Source organism: Arvicola amphibius, chromosome 2 (genome assembly GCF_903992535.2).
Source record: "Arvicola amphibius chromosome 2, mArvAmp1.2, whole genome shotgun sequence".
Lineage (NCBI taxonomy): Eukaryota > Metazoa > Chordata > Mammalia > Rodentia > Cricetidae > Arvicola > Arvicola amphibius.
In genome coordinates, this window is record NC_052048.2 from 149926408 (window position 1) to 149945936 (window position 19529).

Here is a 19529-nt window from a genome sequence, read left to right on the forward strand (position 1 = left end):
AATAAAAACCCAAACTAAGCTAGCAACCAAAATGGACAAAAAGAGGTGTGTTCTTGAAAGTGTACCTGGCTTATTTTGCTCAGCCTGGTATATTTTTAGGTTTTTTATGTGTATTAGTGTTTTTCCTATGTGTATATCTATGTGTCACATTCCTACCTGGTGCTCATGAAGCTTAGAACAGGGCATTGAATGCCCTGGATTATTTCCCAGTCTTCAAAGGGTCGCCTCTGTCACATCCTCTGAGACTGCATTCTTTTCTAGGGTGGTTTGTATTTTGTTTATTTTTATCACACACAGGAATCATTGTGCAGTCATTTGAACAACATTTTGCAAATGTCCCTCTTTCAAGTAGGGTCATCTGAGAACATCGTTGCCCTGAAATCAGTGTCCCAGGCTTCAGGCAATCTAAGTGTCCCAGGGTATTAAGTTTCCACAATGAGTCAGCGTTCACACTGGTGATATCCTGCTCTTGGGCTCCTGCCCCATTCTGCTCTGTGTAACCAGCTTTTAACTCAGTGCAAGTCAGGAACCAAAGCCCCAAGGCTGCTTCTATTTACCAAATGCTTAGTGGCTCTGAATGGAAGGGTGCTAGACATTGAGGAGACTCTCTTAGCGAACCCCCAAAGCTATGTCCTGTTGAAGGGGCTAAACTCTTTCACTCTCACCACTGAATTTAGGTTTCAGTTCTCTGAGAAGGGCAAAACAGGTGTCTCTCCCAACAAAGGGATGTTTATGCACAATACCCTTGCATTCAGGGACAAGAGAGAGAACAAACACAGGGCCTAAGTCAGCCTCACAATGTCTTGAGAACAAATCCAGCAGCCCCTTCTGAGTCATGTCCAGACTTGCCCAAGCTTGTGCAAGCATGTTCAAAAATGGTAAGACTAAACCTCAGCCAATTAAAAGTAGACTAGTATAACTAGTGTAACTAATTGCTTAACCAATTATGTATAAGGTGACATCACTGTCCCTGAAATTCCCCTTAGCTGTGCTTAAAAGGAGCCTGCACACTCCTCTTGTGGAGGAGCCGTATTATACATGTGAGCGATCCCACACATGCTGGTAATAAGCGCTCTTTGCTCTTACATACTATTGGAGTATGGGGTCTTCCTCCAGTCTTTCCTGGGATCCTATGCTGTTTCTCAAGGGGACACAATATGAAAGGATTTCAGGAACTAAGTGGCCCCAACACATTTGCCAATGTTAATTTTGTATTTGTTTATTTATATTTATTTTGAGACAAGGAATTACTATTTCCCTTGCTGGCCTCTCTCTATACACCAGTCTTGCCTGGAACTTACAGAGATCTACTTGCTTTTGCCTTCCCAGGGTTAGGATTAAAGGGTGTACAACCACCTCCAGTGTGTTAATTTAAATTTAACCAGTCAAATGCCCACTCACATTCTGCGGTTCAGTATAACTAAATCTTGCCTTTCCAGGACTCTGCCTAGAGTTGGAATTGCCTCCAGCTGCGTCCTTTCCAAGACCTTTCATATTGGTAACTGTCTATTCCAGGAAGCTCTTTGTTCTTTTTAAATTGAAACCAAAGGTGATTTATTTTCTGCTTGCAAATCTGTATTTTGTGGCATGACTGTATCCAGAAAAGCATCTGATTTAGCTCTCAAAACTGATGTGAGATACTTCTCATCTCCAGGACTTGCTAAGAGTAAAATCCTCAGTGAACTGCGGCCCCTCTTCTGATTAAAGGGTTCTTAAGTCATTGGCTGAACTCCTAAGAAAAACTCTGGGGAGACTTGTGAAGCCCTGAGGTGATGCAGCCCTGCAGTATTGGAAAGTGAGTTTTGGTATCTTTGACAAGTCCCAAAGAAACTCCGAACAAATGGCTGATTGCAGTGTCTACTGGCATACCAAAGCGCACTCTGAGCTCTAGGCTCTGTCAGTCTCTGCAGCTCCTCCCAGCTGCTCACCCCACCCCTCCTAGAAGTCTCTCCAGTCCAAGGGTTTTGATTCCCTTCCCCCAGCTTCTGATTCCTATAAAAACCTGCCATTCCAGCCATACACTTTTTTATTTATTGTATTTTATTTTTGCCTTCTTGGGTCTCTCTTTGCCCCCTTGGCTCCCTCACACCCTCCTCTTCTCTCATGACCTGGTTCAGCTGCTGGCCATGTTCAGTCTGTTGTTTTCTCTCCCTTCCAGATGCCTCTGCTATATTCTTTCATATCTGCAACGAAAACCTTTTCCTTAACTGTGCCTAGAGCTGCCACATCCTCATTTCTTTCAACCTTGTCATTCAAAAACAAATAACACTTGAGCCTTGTCTTCAAGTTGGCTCCAAAAAGGAAGCACCTTTGAGGACCAGTGCTGAACACCATATCCTTAACTGGTGACACCCAGCTAAGTTTGGCACAGAAGGCCAAACATGCCAGAACAGATCCAATATTCCCTTGTATGAGTTTCTTAAGGAGCAGAACTGGGGTAAAGCTTAGCCAGGCCGAGTAAGCCAGCAGTTTCTTCAGCACTGGCCGAGTTCTTCCTGAAGCCTTCTTCGTGGGGGAGTGCTATTTCGATTGAGATACAATAATAGTTCACTCCTTAAACATTTTTAAATTTTATTTTATGTGTAGGAGTGTGAGCCAGCGTGCATGTGTAGCGTATGCAGGCCTGGTACCCTCCCGAGGTCACAAGAGGGTGTCCAGTACCCTGGACCTGGAGTCACAGATGGCAATGGGCTGCCATCTGGGTGCAGCCTGCGCTCTTAACTGTGGAGCCATCTCCCCAGCCCTGTGGTCCCAGTTTGCTTTCCACAGCTGTGATAAACACTGTGACCAAGGCAATCCTGGGAGGAAAGGGTTGATTCCATCTTACAGCTTATTGTCCATTGTGAGGGGAAATCAGGGCAGGAACCTGGAGGCATAAACTGGTACAGAGGCCGTGGAGGAATTCTGCTTATTGGCTTGCTCCGGATAGCTTGCTCAGCTTGCCTTTTTATACAATCAAGACCTCCTACCCATTAATGGCACTTTCCCCAGTAGACTGGGCCCTCCCACATCAATTGTTAACCAAGAAAATGCCCCATAGATGTGTACACAGGCCAGTCTGATGGAGGCATTGTCGCAGCTGAGGTTCCGTTTCCCAGTTAACTCTACAGACGTGCACACAGGCCAGTCTGATGGAGGCATTGTCTCAGCTGAGGTTCCTCTTCCCAGATAACTCTAGTTTGCATTCAGTTGACAAAAACCTAATCAGGACATATCCTATAATATCTCCTGTTGTAGGATTTCGATCCCTTTAGCCAATGGCTTTTGGCAATTACGAACCCTAGGGCATGGTCTTGTCTGCGAACAAGACAGTTTATAAGCTTAGGGAGAGGGTCTAGCCTTCTCTTGCTCCCATGCCCTCTTGGGTGGTCAGAGCGGAGCAGGCAGCAAGGTCTTTACTCCTGGTCAGAACAACTGGACGAGGGCAGCCGGATCAGCGGCTGTGTCTAAACCATTCTGTATCAGTGAGTGTTTACCCCTATTTTATACCTAAATACATTCTTGAGAACCCTTAACAGATTCTCATGGCTTCTTGCTAAATCTCCCTTTTAATTTGACTTTCACAGGCTGAACATTGAATTCTTGACCCAGAGTCCCACCCACCCAAATGCTTTTACTTTCTTATACATCATGGTTCAGGGGTGGGGATGGGGATTCCTGGACTGTCCTCTGGGTGAGGGGACAGTCCTTGTGACATCAAGGCTTAATCTTGCTGAATTTGTTAAGTAAAACTGCTGTCCTTTGGAGGTTATGTATTTGAGCAGTCGGATTGTATAACAAACCTTGTTCTGATAATAAAGTTTACCACATTGGCAAAGAGAAGAAATTTGTTCAATTAACTTTTTAAAATTTTAGTTATGTGTATGTGGGTGGGTCTATGTGTGTGGGTGGGTCTATGCGTGTGGGTGCTGGTGTCTGTGGAGGCCAGAGACATCAGGTCCCCTGGAGCTGGAGTCATGGTGTCATGGGCGGTTGTGAGCCACCTGACCTACGTATTAGAGTTGAAAACTTGCGTTCTTGCATATTCCAGAGCCATATACACTCTGAAGCACCGCGCCATCTCTCTCATTCCAAGAAGACGCTTTTATTTTCCTTTTAAAAAGTCATATTTTTATTAATTCTTTGAGAATTTTACGTGTCCTTTGATCACATCCAACCTTCTCCCCCAACTCCTCCCAGATCCACCCTCACCTCCAAGATGATTTGTTTCATAGTTGCGACTCCGCAGGCTGAAAGAAAAGTAAAAAAAGATTGATTTTATTTATTTTGTGTGTATGACGGCTTTGCCTGCATATAGGTCTGCACACTATGTGCAATCCTGGTACCTTGAATGTCAGAAGAGAGTGTTAGACCTCCTGGAGCTAGAGTTACAGACAATCGTGAGCCAGCAAGTGGGTGCTGGGAATCGAACCCTGATCCTTTGCAAGAGCAACAAATACCACTAATCCACCCCCCTTGCCCTAACAAAAAGGTTCTGTTGTTGGGTTTTGTTGATGTGAGCATTGTGAACAGAACAGGCTAACTATAACTAGCACTGTATCTCAGCGGATGCCACAGTATGATCCTGACAGTCAGTTTCCTAGAGCTTCCGTGGGAAAATTGTAATTGGCACTACATGGTCAAGGGAGTTCTTGGCTCTTCATTCAGCATCCAGACAAGGCCAGTTCCATCCTCTATCTGTGCGCCTCTCCTTCCCTCACCCTCCTAGTCCCTTTCCTTGGTCTCAGGCAGTGGCATCCATCCTTCCTACAATGAGCACTGGTTTACTCGTGCTTGTGAGATCTGTTTGGTCTTTCTCGCCTCACACTGGAGCCTCAGGGACTGGGTGCCTGTCCCCTCCTTTCTGGTTTCTCTTGCATCCATTCCTGTAGAATCCTGGAATTGTTCCTTGCTAACAATATCAGGAATGTTTTCCCCTACAGGAGTCATGCTACCTAGTCTCACATTCTCTAGGGTTTCTGTATCAACAGTCATGGAGTCCTGACACACTGAACAGATAATTTCTAAAAATTCTGGGGCTTTCACATTTGTATAGGATGTACTGCTTGTACAACTACTTGTCGTTGTCTGGATTCAAATTCTAATGGTGGAGCTGCCTCCACAGGATCAGGGCCATTGAAGGATTTCCCTTGATGCCTGCAAACATGTGTAATATATAACAGACCACTCTTTCTCTTCTCCTCCCGCACCTTTGGGAAGAAGATTCACCTTTTCTTCTCCCTACGTTCCCCTACTTTCACACCTATGACGATCTGAGTTGAATTAGAATTGTAAGAGCAGGGCAACTTATCTCTGGTTATATCACCAAAGGAAAGTGACTTCTCTCCCAGAAACCATTAACAGCCCATAGCTTCTTAGGGAAAAGTGGGCCTTCATGAGCCCATCCCCCATATATGATGGGGTGCTGATGGGACTGAGCTTGCCCAGGTCTTCTGCAGGTAACCACAGGTGCTTTGATTTCATGGATACATCAGCTAGGTCATGTTTAGAAATCAGTGTTTCACATAGTTCCTACCTGTCCCTCAACACTTCCACGCGTTCTGTCCCCTCTTCCAGGTTCTTCCCCAAGCCTTAAAGGGCTAACACGGATGTCCCATTTATGGATGGGCACTCAACAGCCACTTATTCTCAAGCACTTTGACCAGCAGTGAGTCTGTATAACCATCACTACAAACAAGACCGAGAGATGCATTCATTTAAGGGTATGAGCATCCACATTTAGAAGGCAGTTTGACATGTCTGTAGTGGTTTGAATAAGAATGCCCCCCCATGCTCATATATCTGAGTACTTAGTGGTCAGGGAGTGGCACTATTTAAAAAGATTGGGAGGTATGTCCTTGTTGGAAGAAGTTTGTCACCGGGGTGGGCTTTGTAGTTTCAAAAGCTCATGCTAGGCCCAGTCTCTCTCTCTCTCTCTCTCTCTCTCTCTCTCTCTCTCTCTCTCTCTCTCTCTCTCTCTCTCTCTCTCTCTCTGGATATAGCTCTCAGGTACTTCTCTAGGACCACACTTGCCTCATGCCATATTCTCTGCATGATGGTAATGGACTAACCCTCTGAAACTGTAAGCAAGGCCTTTATTAGATGCTTTCTTCTTCTTCTTCTTCTTCTTCTTCTTCTTCTTCTTCTTCTTCTTCTTCTTCTTCTTCTTCTTCTTCTTCTCCTCCTCCTCCTCCTCCTCCTCCTCCTCCTCCTCCTCCTCCTTCTGTTTGTTTTTGTTTTTTCGAGACAGGGTTTCACTGTAGCTTTGAAGCCTGTCCTGGAACTGGCTCTTGTAGACCAGGCTGGCCTCAAACTCACAGAGATCCACCTATCTCTGCCTCTGCCTCCTGAGTGCTGGGATTAAAAGCATGCACCACCACTGCCCAGCTAGATGCTTTCTTTTATATGAGTGGCCTTGGTCATGCTGTCTCTTCACAGCAACAGAACGGTGACTAAGACAATGTCCATTTAGCCAAACAACAGGAGTGGGTTCCCCTTATAGTTCATGACGTAGGTAGCATGGGCTTTGAGCCAGGTTTACAGGACTAGGCATGAATTTCCTCCTAAGGAACAGGCCTCACATCCAATCAAAAAGCAGCTTTGGTTACCTCCATAACCGCCATGCCACTATTTAACCAGTTGTTACACTCTGCAGGAGTTTCTTTTTGTACTATATTTATTTGTTTATTTGTTAATGGAATATGTGTGCTCGTTAGTCCAGGTTCGAACTCAAGTCTTCAGCTTGGCAGCAAACACCTTTACCCACCAAGCCACCTCACTAGCCCGTGCAGGATTTTCTGATGGAGGTTCTGTGCCCACTTAGTGGTCTTTCCTGTCTCCAGCCTTCTTTCCTCTACAGTTAGAGAGTACTTCAAAAGAGTTGCATATCCTGCCCAAAAAGAGTTGCTAATAGCAAAAAGAAATGTCAGTCACTTTCTGTGGATCATCTCCATAGGGAAGAGTAGAGGCTTCCAGCTTCTCAAAGCAGAAGTTGAGGATGGAGTAACACCCCATTAATATCCTACCAGCTGGTCATGGCCACTCAGACCTCTGACTGGACGTTATCTTACAGTCCTGATAGACTATGCTTCCTTGCCAAACTGGGTATCTTTATTAAGCTGCAGAGAGAGGACCATCCCTGCCTTATTTTCATGTGGTGGAGGAGAACGCTCCATTGGTTGCCACGTGCACTGGCATGTGGACTCCCTTTTAGTTATATAACCATAGCTACCATCTGTCCAGTCAGCTCCTCTATGGCCCAGAAGACTTGCTAGCTGGTATTGATGCTGAGCCACCCATCCTGAAATCAAAGTAGTTATAAGAAGCAAAAAAAGTCAAACTCAAGAAACAAGACCCCTTCCAGTGAAGATCATTGGAGTTTGGAGCTCTAAATCTTTGTTCAACCCTCAAAGCAACCTGGACAGATGCCCAAGTCTCTGTGGTGGAGACTGCTCCCTCACACCAGATGGTACAGCAAGGGACGCCAAGAGGCCTCAGGCATATCTTCTGGGAGTGGTGGGGATGTCCTAATTTGCTGGCCAGCAGCTTGGCCCACAGACACCTGAATCCCCTCCTCCTTAGTGACTGCTTGTGGAAGCCACAGTCCTGCACTGCTCAGGGTCAGGACTCTTCCCCCTCGCTGACTTTGCTAACCCTGGCACAGGATCCTAAGGTTCACGCTGCTCAGCATTACCAAAAGCCCAAGGGCAGGGACTCAGTAGAAGGACATGGGCCTCCCCTAAGGAACATACAGGAGACCTTTCTTCCTTAAACCTCTATGAGGGCTGGGGAAGGGGCTCAGGGTACAAAGGGCTTCTTCAGGACACTTGGGGGTTACGATGAGACAATGAGCAGAATCCCCCTAGCAGCAGAGTCCTCTCAGAGAGCCTTCTCTTCTCCAAAGACCTCTGCATCTTGAGGTCCTGGGCCAGCACCTGTATCACAGACCTCTCTCTTGAATTTAGAAGACCTCCTGAGACAGCTGTGGCTTTAAATTATCAGAGTAAGGATTAGCAGCGAAACAGCCGTGCAACTTCTGCTTGCTCTGTGATAACAGGAACACCTAGAAACAGTGTGGGTGTCATCAGAGGCCTAGAAAAGGAAAGTGTGTCGCTAGCGAACTAGGTCTGTATGTGGCAGACTTAAGAGTGCTATGGGTTTATTACAAATACTGGAGCTGGCATGTGTAAGTGGCATGCAGCCAAGAAGAGCTATGGGTGAGCATCACAGAGGACATGCATGGTGATTGGAGTCGCCAGACTCTCTCTGCCCAGGTACTAGATTCTGCCCTTTGCTGAGAGAACGGGTGACAGGGAGCTGTCAGGTGTTAACTTACATCCCTTGATTATAAAAGATACCTTTTTTATACTTCTTTGTGAATCGCCTTTTTATGTCTTTTGCCCATTTATCGTTATGAGCTTTTTGCCTTGTAGCATATTCAAAATGTTTCCTTTTGAGATGCGCTCTCAGTAGATTGCCCAGACTGACGTGAAACTTGCAGTCTTCTCCCTCAGTGTCTGCACTGCCTGCACTTCAGGTGTTCCACACTTAGCACACCTATAAATTATAATCAGTGATTCAACTTAATCTCCATAGCTTCTGGATTTTCCCTGCTCTGACCTTCCCTTAGATACTTCTAAACTGCGTGACAATATTTTTAAAATTCTCTTGTTTCCTTTTAGTACATCTATAGGTTCATTTAATCTTTATATTTCATGATCGGCTGGCACTGATCTGACTCTGGGGTTCAGATGTTGCTGATAGTGTCACCCTGCTTTTCCTTGTAGACTTATTTGCTAGTTCACATGTTCTCTAGTTTCTATTATTTCTGAACTCTTTCTGAACTCTTATTTTTTCCATTGTACTACAGTTTTGAGTTCTTGGACTGTCATATGCAAAAAATCAAGCCTTGAAAAGTATAAATTTATCATACTTTTTTTTTGCCTTTTGTGTTTTGAAACAGAGTCTCAAAGTATTGCCCTGACTCTCTTGGAACTTTCTATATAGACTAACTAGGCTGGCCCTCAACTTGCAGCAATCCTCCTGCCTCTGTGTCTTGAGTACCATGATTGCAAGCATGCACCAGGACTAGACTTTTTTTTTTTTAGTGGCAGACAAGGGCCGGGCAGTGGTGGTGTATATCTTTAATCCCAGCACTCAGGAGGCGATTCCAGGTCAGCCTGGTCTACAGAGCAAGTTCCAGGACAAGGCTGCAGACAAGATTCATGTCTTGTACTCCAAGATGTAGCCCAGACTGGCTTGGAACTGATTATCCTCCTGCCTCAGCTTCCTACATGCTGGCACTAAATACAGGAACACAACACAACATCCATCTTCAATACCTCTAATAACTAGAAGTATTGACGTCTCAGTAGCCCACCCCACAAATACCTAGGTGCTACTGAATCATTACCAGCATCATTATTAACATCCTTGAAGGATGTTTCACGCAGGTGTGGTGTAGACTGAAGAACCATCCTTGCTCCTGCCCAAAGCCATTGCTAAGGCAGTGATCGTGATTTCAGCAGCCCCACCGAGTATTGCATAAACTGGACTGCGGCCTGCCCATTCTGCCCTCTGCAGGCCGTGTGCTTCTCTACCGTTCTCAGTGGGCTATTTCCTGAGTGAAATGGTCTCCACTCTGACTTCCCATTTTGGCCCTCGCCATGACTCAGGAGTAGCGTATCCTTCATACCACTGCCCCTTTGTAAATATCTCTGATTCAAGGACATTCTGTAGGCCTCTGTGCTGGCCACTACTGGTTTACCTCCCCCTGTGGGTGAGGGTGGGGGTTCTGTTTGAAAAGAACTATAAAAGTTGCCTTGACACAGAATGGCTAACCTGTGCTCAGAAACAGGAGCAACCTAGCAAGACTCCCACCCCATCCATGAAGCCCAAGACCACTCCTTTGGAATGTCCTGTCCTCAGGCCTGGGAGGACCTGGTTCTCTCTGTTTCCTTCCTCCCCTCAGGCAGAGTGCCAGATAGGGAGCTCTCAGACTCAGGTATTTAGCTCTGAGGAAGGCTAGATTCTGGACGTGGAGCGTGCTTTTCTTCACAAACCAGAAGACATGCACTTTTTCATGTAGGATGGAAGCAATGTGGTCAAAGTCCATGTGAAAAGCTCTAATCCTATTCTCATGCTGGGCTTCTGTGTCTCTGACACTCTCAGCCACCCCAGCACTTATTAAAAGCAGCTCACAGCAGCCCAACCCTCCTCTGTTTTCAAGATGTCCCCGTGTGCTTCTCCGGCGAGCCAGGAGGGCCACTTGCGAGGACCTGAATACCACTCAGCTGTAAAGCCCTCATCAGGGAGGACATGGCCTCTCCCAACTCTCATCATGGACCACCTGCAACACAGCCTCATTTCATCACACCAACCATTTGTGTGCGTGAGCTGGGCATAAAACCCAGGTTTGTGCACACTTGGCAAGCATTCTGCCACAGAAGGCATCCCAGACCTTGTTCTGTGAGACAGGGTCTCAGTATGTAGTCAAGACTGGCCGTCTCTGTCCTTCTGACTCTGTCTCCTGATTGCTGGGATTATCTGCATGTATGACCACACCTGGCTTAACCAACTTCTTATAATCCTGAATTTTCCTTATCCTAATTTAACTCGAGGCCCTGATCACACCCCTCTTGACTCCCTTATTCTATTTCTCTGAAGTGTTCTGTCCCACTGCAAAGGTCTGATTGGAGTTCAGAGTCTTCTCTAGGGAAGTTGTCAAATAAAATACATTTTCTAGATTTAATGTCCACTTTTGTATATCTTTTTAGATTATATGTGTGCGCCATAGTGCGAATCGGAGGACAACTCGCAGGACTTGGTCCTCCTTGCACTGGGTAGGTTCTGGGGATCGGATTCAGGTCGCCAGGCTTGACAGCAGCGCCATCACTCACTAAGCCATCTCACAGGGCAGGGTGTGTGTGGCTTCGCTGAAGACCCACTAGCCCTGCATATCCCACCGTGAGCATGGAGGGAGAGCCCTGCTAGAACATAGCTCCTGGCAAAGGGATGGGAGACCTAATCTTACCAGAGGGAGAGGACACATTTCGTCCTCCGCTCTCCTTGCCCTAATATGGGGCCTGGATTTCCTTTAGTGTGTAGCTATCTAGCTTAGATAAATTCTGTGCTTGAAGCCTTGTGGCTCTCTCTAAGCTCACACACAGATAGAGGCCAGAGGGATCCCATGACAACCCATCCTCTGGGGAAATGGCTTTGAGAAGGTCTTTCCATAACCACTTGCTTTAAACAGGTTGCCCCGTGCCTGACCCTTGTGTTAAGCGCCTGGGTCCAGACCTCCATCTGGGATTAAGCTCGCTGACCTCTGTGTGCACGGTGTGGGTGTGCTGTATGCTGTGGGGACCCATAGTGGCAACATCCTTTTCCATGGCTGTCCTCTACCCACAGCAGGGCACTCCCCGTCTCCACAGTTCCAAACGAAACCAATGGCTGCACAGAAGAAAGGAAACTAGACAGATAAAGCCACAGGCTCGAGGAGCTGCCAGTCCCAAGCAGGCGAAAGGTTGCCCAGGGAGCATCTCCACCCTCCAGGAACAGAGGCTGCTGCCAGGGAGCTCAGCGACTTCCAGTCACAGACACATCTGGCAGCATCCAAAGGAGTGCCATAAACCAGCACCAAGAAGCTCAGAGTCCAGGCAACAATTGGGAGGAGGAAGCTGCTATTTGCAGGGGAGCTTTCCCCTGTCCCCACCTGGAGCCGGGGAGGATCTCAGGCACCCAGACCTGAAGCCCTGGCAACAGGAATGCAACAGGCTGGGCCTGGCTGGGTCCCAGTAGTAGGAGATGAAGGAATGGTCCCCTACACCCGGGGCTCACACACAAGTGCCTGGCGTGTTTACCCAGAGGTTCTTTCCTTCTGTGGCTCCCCCTTAATATTGCTCTACCCCCAGCCCCAGGAGGCTACAGGCCCTTCCCTGCCAGTTGTCTCTTGGGTTTCTCATCTCACCTACCCACCCACTCTCAGCCCCTGACGTTGCCTACTAGCAAAGCTCCTAGCTGGCTTTGATTTCTTGGCGTGGAGGGCAATGGGGGCATGTGATACCCTGAGCCATTCTCTCCCCTTCAGCCCTCTTTCTCTGGATTCTTTGGCACCCCAGTCCGTTGGTTCTCCTCTTGTCTCTGGACACTCCAAGCACTCACCCACCCACTAAGCTCTTGGAGATCTGTTGGGGGGTATTTCTTACTCTGACTACCCCCAGCCCTGGCCACTCGGGAACATCTTTCTCCTCACCCTTTCAGCCCAAATATTATCCCAGCTCAACAATAAACAAAGGAAAACCCCAGCATGACAAGTCCCTCCCACAGCTGATCTTGCCCTGCGGTTGGCACTGAACTGTCCCAGGCGGCTGTCCTAGCATACCCCTCCACCCCTGCTTTCCTGTGCAGCACAGGTTTGCCGGGGCTGGGGGTCCTGATGGCTGCGTTTGCCTGAGGTTCTTCCTCATGGTCACCACTTCCACCTGGTCTCTACCACCGGGTCATTGCCCAGTTTCTTGTTCACCGTAAATCTGCACATAGAAGTTTTGAGATCAAGTTGGGGTCACATGCTTGTGACCTTTCTTAAATCCTTTCTGATTCCTCGTGGTGCCTGCTTAATTGTCAATTTGACAAGATTTAAAATTAGCCTAGGAGATGTGTCCCTAGACCTGTCCGTGAAGGTATGTATAACTAGAATTAACTGAAGGGCAAGACTGTCTTCAAAATAGGTGGCCGCTTCCAACTGGCTATCAAGTAAAAGCAGTGTCCCCTGGCTGTCCGTCCTTCTTCTTGAATGTGGGTCTACAGCTGCCGCCGCCATCTGACCTCTGTTTCTTTGGCCTGAACATCAGTGGCTCTCCAGGCCTCCAGCACTAGGTTGGGACTTCTTAGGCATGCAGCTTTGTGGATTGAGCAGCGATGGCCTCTCTGTCACTCCAACATGTGGACAGCCTTTGTGACTACCCAGCCCACTGTGTAAGGCAGTCTAGGAAACCCTTTTACACACACACACACACACACACACACACACACACACACACACACACACAGACAGATGCTGTTCTCCAGAGAATCCTGCTGAGCTTACTCTATTCTATACACACACACACACACACACACACACACACACACACACACACACACAGAGGGGGGGTGATGGTGGCACACTCCCTTAATCCCAGCACTCAGGAGGCAGAGGCAGGCAGATCTCAGTGAGTTTGAGGCTAGCCTGCTTTACAAAGTCAGTTCCAGGACAACTAGAGCACAGAGAAACCTGTCTCAAACAAACAAACAAAAAAGAATCAGCCCAAACCCCTCCGCTGGCTCCAGGATCCTAAAGGTGAGTTTACTGGTTAGTATTGACTTAGTATTCCCAGTTCTTCCCCCTCCCCCGACCTCCACAGAATAGACTTTATCCCTCCCCTAAGCTACAGGCCCTGTCCTTGAAGTACCTGCTTCTGTCTGCTGCCCTCCTCACCCCAGGCCGGCAGTCCAACAAACAGACCCCAAGCTCAGATACTCAAGAAAAGGGAAAGTTCTCCTCAGCCACGGAGCCTGCTTTATGCACAGACAGGGTGCTCTCTGTTTTCAGGGGACAAAAGTCAGTGGCTGAAGTGCCACTGGACTAAGCCTTGGTCTTTGTCCTACTGGGCAGATACTGGGCTAAGTGTAGGATAATCAGTAGAACCAGCCTCTCCTCTAGATCTCGAAAGTGTGGGGGTCCTCTGCATCCAAGTCCCAGAAGTGTTGTCCCTTTTCCTGTCCCCAGATCCACCAGTATACAAACAGAAAACATCTGAGCAGAGGAGACAGAGAGACAAACATAAAATACGTGGCAGCTGGCGAAGCGAGCAGAGGCCAGAATTTGGCTACTGAATCACAGTCTTGCATCACCACTGTTTATTAGGCAGGAGTCAGCTTTTCAACACATGTCATGCTCACCAGGCCCCACCCCACAGGAAGGCTTCGGGGGGTTAGCATAGGAAGGGAGAAGTTGCAACCAGCATGCCCAGTGCCCAGGAATCCGAGCTACAGAGTATTCTACTGCCACTCCCAAAATGACCCCTACAAGGGGAGGAAGCCCAAATAGTCAATAAATAATCAAGGCTGCTTTTTCTTCCCCCCGGGAACTCAGCCACTGGCTGGGAACCAGGGACTGTGCCCAGGGCTCTGTCCTAGCTCTGAGAACTCAGGCAAGAATGTAAAATCCAAACTCATCCTCTCAGGGGGGTGAGGGCATGGGCTGGAGGGGTTCCCTGGGGTGTCCCCCCATGGTCTGTATTCTATGTCTTTCACTGTGCCTGGCACAGCATATAAGCTTGGGGACAGAGGGTCTCAAAAGCCAGGGAGGCACAGTGCCAATAGAAGCCCATAAACATTACCTTCTTGTCTGCCCCCCATCCCAACTCCAGATCTTTCCAATGCTCCTGGGACCAGCACTGGGATCTGCTCCACCACAACCCAATGAAGTGTAGCCTCCTGGAAGGGCTGCACCCCAACTGAGCGGTTCTGGGGAGTGGGTGAGCTTATCTACAGACGGAGAGGAAAGTGACTAGAACATTCCAAAGACACCACCTCCCTCCCATGTGGAGTACTTCACTGCTACAAAAGACTAAATTTTCTATCTTGACCCAAAGCGCAGGACGGGGATTTGGTGTGACTGTTTCTTTAAGATACCAACACGTCCATGTTGTCACACCTAGAAGTGTTTGAGACCTAAAGAATAACCCACACCAGAGCTGGAGGAGGCCTGTGATGCTGATCCCGCATTTCACAAGGTGGAAAGATTCCAGTATCCTGGGCCACAAGTCTCTTCTCCACAAAGACGTATGTCCTTTCGGGGACTGGGCTGAGTCCTGGCTTCTGCTCTCTCAGCCAGGATCTGCTTGGAAGAGAGAGAAAACTGCCAAGTGTGGGGAATTAAGCACAGGTTGGCCGCTGCTGTGGCCGGACTGAGCCAAGGCTTCCCCAAATGGAGGCCCCCTAATGGCTGGGAAGTTGAAACCAGGCTGGTTCTGGAGGCGTGGATCCCACAGCATTGGCACGGAGAACAAAGAAGGGACGGCTGATGGGCGGGGCCAGTGGGAATGCAGGGTCTCCAGGGGTATCAAGGCTGGGCCATCCACAGCAGCGCACCTGGAAAGCACATCATATTAAGGATCACCACCATCATCCCTTCATCTGCCCCTCCAGCTGGAAATCTCCCTCAAGCCAGCTCCTTTCCTTACCTGGACCAGTTCACCCTCACCTCCCTCTGTCCAAGCTGGTCTCTTATTACCCATGGCCAGCCTCACCTGACCAACTCACAGATGGGTCTCATCCACACCCCTGTCCCCACCTGTGGTCTGGCAGTCCACAGCTGAGGCTGTATGTTTGCACCTCAGGAAGAAGCTTACTGAGGACAGGGACCGGGAACCCCAGCCTCCATCCCTCTTACAGCTACCATAGCCTTTCATTTCCCTTGCTAAACAAACTAGTTCCCGAGTCCAGAGGAAGCCCCTGTGATGATCCTGATCCCCTTCCTTCCCACGCAGGCCCCTCAGTTCACCCTCAAGTGAGTCCCCTCAGTACCTGGGGCCTGAAGCCAGCTGGTCACTCTCATGGTCACTCCCACAGGAAACGCACATACCAGATGGTCTCATTCTTCAGCTGTGGTCCAAACAGGGGGTTCAGCTGGGCCAAGATGGCGATGAGCCAGCTGCCGAGGACAGCAGAGTGAGGACTGGGCACAGATGACCCGTCTCACATACCAAGGGCGTGGGCACAGATGGACCCATCATCTCACATACCAAGGGAGTGGGCACAGATGGACCCATCTCACATACCAAGGGAGTGGGCACAGATGGACCCATCATCTCACATACCAAGGGAGTGGGCACAGATGGACCCATCATCTCACATACCAAGGGAGTGGGCACAGATGGACCCATCATCTCACATACCAAGGGAGTGGGCACAGATGGACCCGTCTCACATACCAAGGGAGTGGGCACAGATGACCCGTCTCACATACCAAGGGAGTGGGCACAGATGGACCCATCATCTCACATACCAAGGGAGTGGGCACAGATGGACCCATCTCACATACCAAGGGAGTGGGCACAGATGGACCCATCATCTCACATACCAAGGGAGTGGGCACAGATGGACCCATCATCTCACATACCAAGGGAGTGGGCACAGATGGACCCGTCTCACATACCAAGGGAGTGGGCACAGATGACCCATCTCACATACCAAGGGAGTGGGCACAGATGGACCCATCTCACATACCAAGGGAGTGGGCACAGATGGACCCGTCTCACATACCAAGGGAGTGGGCACAGATGGACCCATCATCTCACATACCAAGGGAGTGGGCACAGATGGACCCATCTCACATACCAAGGGAGTGGGCACAGATGGACCCATCATCTCACATACCAAGGGAGTGGGCACAGATGGACCCGTCTCACATACCAAGGGAGTGGGCACAGATGGACCCGTCTCACATACCAAGGGAGAACTGGCTCCTCCCTTTTTCAAAGAGCATGCAGCTAATCCAGCAGGTGCCAGGGCCTGTGTTCTGGCTGGCACAGGAAACTGGGCTTAGGATTTGTGGGTGTCAATGTGAGATGATTTGATTTTCTGTAAGTATGTAAGGTCCCTGAGCTGGTCCCAAGGTGAGGGTTCCTTGAGGGCCTTGGGGAGCCACCCTAGTATTGCCACACACACACCTCTGCTGCCCCCTAGTGGTTCTACATTGGCTCTAGTCCAATCACCCAGGCATTCTGATTTCTATGTTGCTTGCTGAGTCTAGAGTGGAGCACAAAAGCTGTGTTTGAACAACCAGTCTGGAGGATTCTGATGCCCAGACAGGAGCAGACACTACTGAGCTGGCCCAATTCATGTATCTCACAGCTCAGCTGGGGCAACACAAAGCTCGTGCAACTGTCACCTGGGAGGCGGAGCCAGACGGCACTAGTGGCCACCACAACCCCCGGCTCTTTGGGAAGGCATACTCACAAGAGGTAACAGCAGACAGCAGTGGCTACCAGCATGGTGATGATCACCCTGTAACAGCAGACAGGAAAAGGCATCCTTGGTACACAGGGCCAGAGAAAGAGCTCCCCGTGACAGCCTTTCCTGGGGCTGAGATCCGTTCCGAGTAAGAATTACAAGATGAAGCATGAGACCATCAAAGGTCATCCACACCCAAGGTGTGTTGTAAATCTCTTGCTTCCCCTCTCTTCTCTGTCAGCAAACACATCTCCACCTTAATGCTGAAGAAGGCTTTGCTCAAGCTCCACTTGTGGCAACCCATCATAGAATGGCCTCAGAATTCATCCAGCAACGTCAAAGAAAAGGACAGATCAGAAGATGGGGTGAGCAGCAAGGAGGCTGGGCTAGGCTATTATAAAGAAAACAGCGTTTTGTTCCCACTCAGAGAAGACCAAAGACAGAGGCTTCCAACACAGCTGGAGACAGATGTGCTGGACAAGAAAGAGTTCACCAAGGCTTTCGGAAGAGATGACACTGGTATGCCTACAGTAAAGTTGTGCAGCCCAGTTTAAATCTTTTATAAGACATATTTTTATTTTTACTTACATATGTGTGTATCGGTATGTGGCTATGTGAACATGTGTGCTGGTGCCCCAAAGGCCAGAGAGGGCCTCAGATCTCCTGGAGCTGTAGTCAAGACAGTTGTGAGTCTCCCAATGTGGGTGCCAAACTTTGGTCCTCTGGAAGAGGAGGGTCTCTGCTGAACCATCTCTCCAGCCGCCTTCAATGTGCAGGAATAAAGGCAATGCCCATCTATGCCTCCAGCTTAGGCTAAACCTAATCCAGGGCAGAGCCCAAGGACTTCAAGGTGGTACTGAAGAGATTAGTGCCCGATCCTTCCTTTAGCATCAGGAGACAGCTCCGACCACTCCTGGCTGTGCACTGGGCATTCAGTGCTGCGACAAAGGACCAGGGGGCAAAATGTGAGGGTGGACTAAGAGGCTAACCTGAGGAGGGACTGCTAGGAGCCTTCCAAAAATGAAGGGAGCTAAAATCATTCAGTATACACAATGTGCCCAGAGGGCAACCCTCATAACAGCCTTACAAAGCAGGTATTGCCACCATCCCTATCTCCCTCAGTGAGGAAACTGAGACCTGGTATTTGCCCAGCGTCACACAGCTGGCAAGGATGGCCCATCAGTGCCCATAGGTGGCTTAACCTACTGCACGGGTGTGTGCATGTGTGTGTGTTTGACCACATTCAAACGTCCCCTGACTTCTGAATCTACCCTTTCACCAGGTCCTCCAGCCTGTTTCCTGGCTGCCTCGGTCCAGGTACAGATCTGGAAGAAGTGATGGACAGGTGTTCCAGTGTGGTCATGAGCTGCAGGGTAGAAAGCGGGAGCCCCTGGGTAAAGAGGCGAGCCTAGTCAGGGGACAGGGGAGGGTCCGCAGGGAATCGAGGCCTGTTAGTCTTTCTTACCCGCGGTTGGGTCCTTTGGGCACGAACCAGGGCCCAGCGATGCCGATGAGGCCCCAGAACGTGGTGAAGATGATGACTGGCAGGGCAAAGGAGTGTGCTGTCATGGCTGGGTGCGCGATGCTCAGGTGGGATGCTGGGTCGAACGGCGGACTCTCCTAGCAGGTGCACGTCCTGGAAGAGGGCTATGAGCATGCGCAACGGGATCCCAGTGGCTCAGGCCCTGGACCAAGCGAATCTGCGCTCGCGCATCTCTGAACGGGCCGGCACACCAGCTGTCACTCAGGGCCAAAGGCGGGGCTTCCGAAGAGTCCTTCCCTTGATTGGCTGAGTAGGATTTGCCCTGTCGCAGGTGGTTCCAAGCTTGGGTTTGCATTTTTCCTTTTTTATTCCCACCAGAATGTAGTGGGTCACGTGTTGTGCTCTGGCAGCTCCGGGTGTCTGGGGACAAGGGGACTGGGTAGGAGGAGACCGAATCGGATCGGAGGATGGCGCAGGGACCATAGGGGCTTCTACTAGGGGAGTTCAGGTAGCTAAGAGTCCACAGACTTGGCCTCCCATCTTTCACCTAATACCACATCGCCTTCTGTCGCAAGTTCGCGGGAAACATCCAGCCGCTCAAAACTCAATAGTTTCTGCAGCAGAACTGGAAGGGTCCTCCTTGGCTTTTTGGTCCCCTATCTTCCATAGCTCCCCTCTTTTGTGGAGAGCAATGGGATCTTTTGATCTCGACCCTCTATAGAGATCCTTTCTATAGAGAACTGTGGCTGCCGGAGACATCTTTGCAGTCGGTCCTGCCGCTTGCAGCTGACCAGGACTGCATACATTCCGGGAAGCTAGAGGTTGCATGGCACGGGAAATGCTCCCTTTCCCTACATACACGTACACATATGCGCACACACTGGATGCAGACGAGAAGTGTCTGTCCTTGTATTTGCTTCTGCCAGTGATGTGCTCCTAGTTATCCAGAGCAGGGACAGGTCACATCCACATCCCCTAATTAAGATAATTTTATTCATCTTGTCAAACTTTCTGCAAGTCGGAGGTGAAGAGGGGTAGTATTCAAAGACCTCAGGTGTAAACACCTAAG

At 49.2% G+C, this 19529-nt stretch overlaps 1 protein-coding gene across 1 annotated transcript; it reads right to left on the bottom strand.

Annotated features, from left to right (window-relative positions):
- Window positions 1-14904: 14904 nt before the first annotated feature.
- Atp6v0e2 (ATPase H+ transporting V0 subunit e2) lies at window positions 14905-18546 on the bottom strand. Its single transcript, XM_038318079.1, has 4 exons — window positions 18443-18546; window positions 16984-17031; window positions 15550-15676; window positions 14905-15114 (listed from the first exon to the last, which is right to left on the bottom strand). The coding sequence occupies exons 1-3, from the start codon at window positions 18544-18546 to the stop codon at window positions 15583-15585; spliced, it is 246 nt and encodes an 81-aa protein (XP_038174007.1). The 3' UTR covers window positions 14905-15114; window positions 15550-15582.
- Between the last annotated feature and the right edge of the window lie 983 nt (window positions 18547-19529).

Bases quoted from the DNA above. Each gene is read 5' to 3' on its own strand.
- Atp6v0e2 (XM_038318079.1), bottom strand. From the start codon at position 18,546: ATGACAGCACACTCCTTTGCCCTGCCAGTCATCATCTTCACCACGTTC. The intron at 17,032-18,442 runs GTAAGAAAGACT...CTGCTGTTACAG, and splicing joins CCCAAAGGACCCAACCGCGG to GGTGATCATCACCATGCTGG. The intron at 15,677-16,983 runs GTGAGTATGCCT...TGTCCTCGGCAG, and splicing joins GCTGTCTGCTGTTACCTCTT to CTGGCTCATCGCCATCTTGG.